At 45.4% G+C, this 6,487-nt stretch overlaps 1 protein-coding gene across 1 annotated transcript; it reads right to left on the reverse strand.

Moving 5' to 3' along the window:
- Window positions 1–664: 664 nt before the first annotated feature.
- Window positions 665–3,683, reverse strand: LOC134464257 (uncharacterized). Its single transcript, XM_063217731.1, has 4 exons — window positions 3,492–3,683; window positions 2,465–2,686; window positions 1,098–1,253; window positions 665–757 (listed from the first exon to the last, which is right to left on the reverse strand). The coding sequence occupies exons 1-4, from the start codon at window positions 3,681–3,683 to the stop codon at window positions 665–667; spliced, it is 663 nt and encodes a 220-aa protein (XP_063073801.1).
- Between the last annotated feature and the right edge of the window lie 2,804 nt (window positions 3,684–6,487).

The raw sequence follows: 6,487 nt of genomic DNA on the forward strand, positions 1-6,487 counted from the left end.
TCCGCCTCCCTGACGTCTTAGTTCTCCTCCTCCTCCTCCTCCTCGACGTCTTAGTTCTCCTCCTCCTCCTCCTCGACGTCTTAGTTCTCCTCCTCCTCTTCCTCCTCCCTTACGTCTTAGTTCTCCTCCTCCTCCTCCTCCTCCTCCACCTCGCCCTCCCTGACGTCTTAGTTCTCCTCCTCCTCCTCCTCCTCGATGTCTTAGTTCTCCTCCTCCTCCTCCTCCTCCCTGACATCTTAATTCTCCTCCTCGACGTCTTAGTTCTCTTCCTCCTCCTCCTCGACATCTTAGTTCTCCTCTTCCTCCTCCCTGACGTCTTAGTTCTCCTCCTCCTCCTCCTCCCTGACGTCTTAGTTCTCCTCCTCCTCCTCCCTGAAGTCTTAGTTCTCCTTCTCCTCCTCCTCTTCTTCCTCCCTTATGCCTAAGTTCTCCTCCTCCTCCTCGATGTCTTAGTTCTCTTTCACCTCCACCTCCTCCTCCCTGACGTCTTAGTTCTCCTCCTCCTCCTCCTCCCTGACGTCTTAGTTCTCCTCCTCCTCCTCCTCCTCCTCCTCCTCCTCCTCCTCCTCCTCCTCCTCGACGTCTTAGTTCTCCTCCTCCTCCTCCCTGACGTCTTAGTTCTCCTCCTCCTCCTCCTCCTCCTCCTCCTCCTGGGCGGGCCTTGTTAAAACTGCCCGTCAGCCTCTCTCACCTTCCTCTCCAGACTCCTGATCTCCTCCAGAGCCACCAGACTGATCTGGTATTTTGTCTGGGGATGCTGGCAAAGGATACAAACACACAGGTCATGATTTCAAAATGCACTTCCTTTTTTCAGGTCATGGGGATGTAGGGGTATGACCAGGGTAGGGCCTTTATTAGATAGCCACAGCCACTATAATAGCCTACAATTCAATGTAACCTGCCTTGATGTTGTTTAAAATCTGTACCCCCTCCCCCCTCAGTCTACAGCCTACATAGCACGACATGATATCACATCACATTACAGTCAGTGAGTCAGACTTGGGTTATGACTTTTGTCATGAGTCTTGAACGACTCATCTCTTCCACGAGAACTTCCTTACTTAAAAAAAACGTAACAATGAATCATTTATAGTCACCTCAGACTGCTTCACAAAGGCAAGGGGGGGCGATGGGAGGTCGTCAGAAGGAGCGCTGGGGACAGGGTTAGTGGCTGGGGCATGCTGGGTCTGCCGCTTGAGGGAGAACCTCTTCAGCCACATCTTGGACTGAGTCCATATGTCCACCTTGATGCTCTGAAAAGATACCATGGGAATGTTTTGAACATTTTAAATCTTGCATGACTTTAGGGAAGCAACAGAGTAAAGATATGGGGTGGATTTCAATATGCGGACTCCCGCCTCAGTCTGTGCTTGTGGCCTTGCGTTTTGCTGACGCCCCGCCTCCTACAATTAAGTTCCAACATTGTCAGCCTAGCCACAACATTTTTTTTTTTTTGCATAACAAAAGACAGAGGGGTGTCGCACCAGTCCTTGTGGGTGCGTTGGTTCCAAAGCGATAATCCACAGAAGCAAAGAGTGGAGGTAGCACCGTGATCACTTGTACATATGTAAAGCAATAAATCAATTATTGAATCGGCTGTTGGTGTGCGAGTTCCACTCGTTATTTTTTTGCATGCAACCTCCTACAGTTGAAAAGTTCATTGCGAACTATGCGTTTCACTCCAAAAAATAAAGAGAAAAAAAGAACAGTATCCAGTGTGCTGTGTTTAATTAACTTTTCATATTGATCAGGTTCTCCTACAGTACCTTACACCTGCACCTGGACAACTGAAGGGTTGTGCACAAGGACTTTCATAACCTCCTAAAGTCGTTTAATAAAGTTGTTTGTTTTTGTTTTACTTTTTTAAAAATTATAATGATCAAAAAGAGTTGTGAAAAAAGAGGGTGCACATTAATATAATAATAATAATAATGATAATAATAATAATAATACAAGGTATGCAGCTGAAAGTGCTTAACAAATTGATAAACACCAATGCTAAGAATGAAAATAAAAAGTGAGAAAAGAGAGACAGAAACAACAAAGAATAGCAAGAGGACAAGAGAAGAAACTAGACAAAATAGAGGAAATAAGTAGATATATAAATAAGTAGATGTAGAGAAAATTAAATTAGGAGTTTAAAGAAGACATCATAGTCATAAGGTCCACAAGGGTTAGGCCCAGGATAAGTGGTAAATAGTCACAGTGAATGGGGCGCTCAGATGTGGCCCCTGGTGGCAACAAGGGTGAGGAAAAACTCCCTTTTCACTTGGTTTATTGTTAAAAGGGGGAGAAAGCTCAATGAGGTCTGAGAAAAAAAACATAGTCAAGAAGAAACCTCAGGCAGAGAGCTGATTAGAGAAATGTAATTTCAAATTCTTTGTATGACCAGTGCATGTAAAGAAATTGACAATAAAACCTACTTGACTTGACTTGACTTGATTAACACGTATGTCTGTCTCACCTCCGCCGATGCTGGTCTTGACCTTGTCAAAGTGTTTTTTAGGCAAGATGGACCGTCTGCTGGTTTTGCTAGCTGCCGCGGCTTCTTAATGCCGGCCAGAACCTTCAGCTTGTCCAGCAGAGTGGCCTTCATGGTCTCCACCACTGGTCCGTCCCTCTCCCACCTCTCGGCCCACAGCCTCCTCCTCCACTCCACCTGCCTGCTCCTGATCACTTCCTGGTCCTTGAACAAGATAAGACATCCTCAATGTCAGCCAGGAACCTTGTATCTCCTCTTTTCATTTTTTAAAAAAAAATGTTTTAACTTATTATTATACTTTTCTAAATAATGATTTCAGCATTAAAGTTGTTGTAACAAAGGCCTACAAATATAAGATTACTCATGGAGCCTGACCAGTACTATGAATAAAGAATGAATTCAAAATAATTGTCCCCACCGACAAAGTTTGAGAAGCACCATCAGGCCATGATGATCCTTACATATACCAAGATTACAATATTCAGATCACTCATTTTGAGTAACTGTATTCACATTTAGTAACCCAATGGATTACGTTACAAACTCCATTTTGAACCATTAAAAACAAAGGAAATACGCACTCCGAGCTTCTAAATTGACAATCCGGTGCAACCAGAGCAAGACTAGTAATAAGTGCAAGAATCTAATAAGGGAAAAGGATCTGGTGCCACACAGATGTCTATTTTCTGTTATTCATTTTTTCAGTGCAGTAAGACTAACGTTTCTATGTACTAATGTCCTAACGTTACATTTTGAACCATATTCTCTGTAGTGTGTAGGGGAATAATACATTTAACAAGTGACCTTCCCAACACTGATGATGATTGGCCAGGGGCGTTAGCAGCAGTGGGGCTCTGTGCACAATTTGCTCCAATACCCCTCCAGCGATATATCTAGGCAACATAAATCAGACGTTGTGTGGGGCCCTCTATACATATGGGGCCCTGGTGACTCAGTCACACTTTACCCCCCTGTGCGACAACCCTATGATTGGCCACAGGCCACTTACCCACTGATGCGCCTCCGCCCTCTCCTGCAGGAGAATACGCTGCCTGGCCGTCTCCTGCTGTAAGGCCTCAATGTGGAGCAGGAGCTTCTGTACCTCTATCGTGCTGACATACAGCACCCTGTCCTGCTCCTGCTCCTGATCCTGCTCCTGCTCCTCCACTGTCGCGGAGCTGGCGGCTGCTGCAGCCGTCATGATAGGCCCTACATAGAAATAAGTCACTATCATTACACAAGAACGGGTGTATTGCTGTTAAGTGCTTACAAATAGCCATTTAGGCCTATATTCAAGAACGATGCATTATATTATTCTTGTTGTGAACTTTTGAGGGCTATCACTCCATACACTGGTGAAAGGAGATCTCATGATGTGGAAATTGGTCACTAGCCTACCATTATACAGTTCGTGTAGACGCCTCAGGGCGGCGGTGTTGCGAGTTATTAATTCAGTAGGCCTAAGACTTATGCCCAAGGTTTGTTGTAATTCTAAAATATAACTCCCATTAATATAACATGCTCCACCAACTTCAGGGGGGGCTGCTGAGACTTACTCTTTGTAAGATCATTATTCTTGCGGATCTTATACAGCGTCCTTTTAATCGCTGCGTGTTCCATTGTGCTGAGAGAGAGAGAGAGGGAGGGTTAGTTTCCAACCGCACCATAACACTTTCACTCGATTTCCCCCCCTCAAAACATTTAGTAGACACATAAATTCACCAAACATCATTTAGGCCTACCTTCCGCAGTGCATTTGATTAGGCAGTAGCCTAGGCCTACGTTGTAATCACTCACCTTTAAATCAGAAGATGAACGTTCATCGAAGATAAATCCTTGCTCGCTTTCTCATACAATAAAATGAATGAGGTGTGTTGACCGATGATGAATGAACTTGTTGTTTATGACGTCTACAATGGAACGAAGATTTTGTAGGACCATTAGCTACTGTCAATGATGATTATAGGACGTGCGTCAACTTTTATGACGTCCCAGATAGCGCATTGGAACGGAGCGGGGCCGAAGCAGAGATACTGTTGCTGCGGCCGAAGCCGCTGTAGGCTAGCTACCAGTCCATTTAATTAAAATGATCTTTGTACGGTGTCATACAACTGTAATGATCCTACGAGACTGCCTGATGAACAGGACATAGACTGGGCCTCCCTCGAAAACGTTAACTTTGGAAAAATAAAACATAGCCTACACACATTTCATAAGCAAAATATAGGCCTATAGCCCAAAGTGTGGACTCACCTGCTCATTTAGCCTAATTAATTATCTTTATTTTTGTGGCTATTTACAGAACTTAGTACATTTCAGGGAGGGCATCAACACTGTGAATGAACACATGTAGCCTATAGTTTTGTAGGTGTAGCAGGATGGAATTGGCATTGCGTAATAGGAGTGATTGACAGCTCGTGATTGACAGCAAGGGGCGGGCTTAAGTCTATTTAGACACTGGTAGACACTGGTTTCCGGTCTCGCTTCCGTTTCCATTGGGACCTGTTGTTTTGGTGTGAGGTTGGGCTGTGTTGGCCACCGAGAGGCCGCGGATGAACTGCGAAGAGCGGCGTTACTCACCTGCACTTGTGATCGTTTGAAGCGCACTGTAACCTACGTGGCGCTTAGGAGCCAGGAGCTGGCTGATAGGCCAGTTAGCCTGCTCGAGGTAATTGGTGTGGCGTGGCGATCCTTGGAAACGCTGTGCCGGTGACTCGCTTGTTTTAAGCTTTCATCGGCGGCCCCTCCGGCAAGAACCAGCCAGTGTGGTGCGCCTACATGTCCTTCGGCTGCTGTTTCGCTGGATAAGTTGGTTAGAATCTCTGTGTCGCCCCTGCTTCACCCGCTGCTTGTCTGTGCTTTGCTCTGCTGGGGTTGGGGAAGTACCCCGCTTGCTGGCCACGCTTACCCCTCTGCCCTGCTTATGCTTGTCTGAGGGTGCGCAGTTTCGGGACCCTTGCCTGCTATTCGCCAAGCTATTATTTCTTTTCATTTGATTTACTTTTGCATGTTTTGTTATTTTGCTTCTGCATGTTTATTTTGGTTTTCTTTATTTTGCTTGCTGCATGCTCCCATTTTGCTTGCCCTGCTCCCGCATGCCTGTGTGCTCTGCTGCTTGCTTTAACTATTTGTGTGCCGGTAGCTATAGCTATCCCTGTTGCTAAGGGTTATATGTGTGCAGTGCCTATTTTGTTTATTTATCCTTCTTTTCATTTCATTTACTGTGTGCATTATCTGTGTGTTTAATTTACTTTATTTTGCATTTACTTTATTTTGCATTTATTGTGTTTATTTTGGGTTTAAGGTGGGATCAGGGAACTCTTGGTAACTGCTACCTCCCTCAGCAGTTTGGGTAGTGCCTAGGGTGTGTGAGTGTGTGTGTGTGTGTGTGTGTGTGTGTGTGAAGGAGAGAGTCCTTACTAGTATTCCTTTTTTTGGGGTCTAGTGGAACCCATTGAGTGTAGTACGTCGGCAGCCTGGTGGTGAGAGGAACCCCTTGTGTGCGCACACAGTGAAAGATAAGTAGTACTACAGATCCTTATAGGTTTAGTGATCTCAGTGGTGCCCCAGGCTGCACGACCAGGTTCATTCCTTTCTCTCTTACTTGCGCTCTCTCTCTCTCTCTCTCTCTCTCTCTCTCTCTCTCTCTCTCTCTCTCTCTCTCTCTCTCTCTCTCTCTCTCTCTCTCTCGGGGGCCCCTCCCCCGCTACTGTGTACTGTGCCCGATCGGGCTTTTTGCGACCTTGCACATTGTTTTAATATTTTTGTCTTGCACATTTGTACAACAATAAAAGAGAATTATATTTGGGATCCCGTCTCTGTCCTGTGTATTTCGAACTTGTGCTAATTTAAGGTTTAGATATTTCCTGGAGGTAAAATTGCCCTGCCTCTAGGTGGCGTAGTCGCTACAAACTCCTCCCCCTGCTACATTTGGCGTAGTCGGCAGGATTTACACATACTTATTACAGAGACGTGGGTCCCAATTTTGTTGTTGTACTGTGTGGC

The sequence above is a fragment of the Engraulis encrasicolus genome, chromosome 15 (assembly GCF_034702125.1).
Source record: "Engraulis encrasicolus isolate BLACKSEA-1 chromosome 15, IST_EnEncr_1.0, whole genome shotgun sequence".
NCBI classification, from domain to species: Eukaryota; Metazoa; Chordata; class Actinopteri; order Clupeiformes; family Engraulidae; genus Engraulis; species Engraulis encrasicolus.

Coding starts and splice junctions, on each gene's coding strand:
- LOC134464257 (XM_063217731.1), bottom strand. CDS start 3,683: ATGACGGCTGCAGCAGCCGCCAGCTCCGCGACAGTGGAGGAGCAGGAG. Junction 2,687..3,491: donor GGGCGGAGGCGCATCAGTGG/GTAAGTGGCCTG, acceptor ATCTTGTTCAAG/GACCAGGAAGTGATCAGGAG. Junction 758..1,097: donor CCTTTGTGAAGCAGTCTGAG/GTGACTATAAAT, acceptor ATCCTTTGCCAG/CATCCCCAGACAAAATACCA.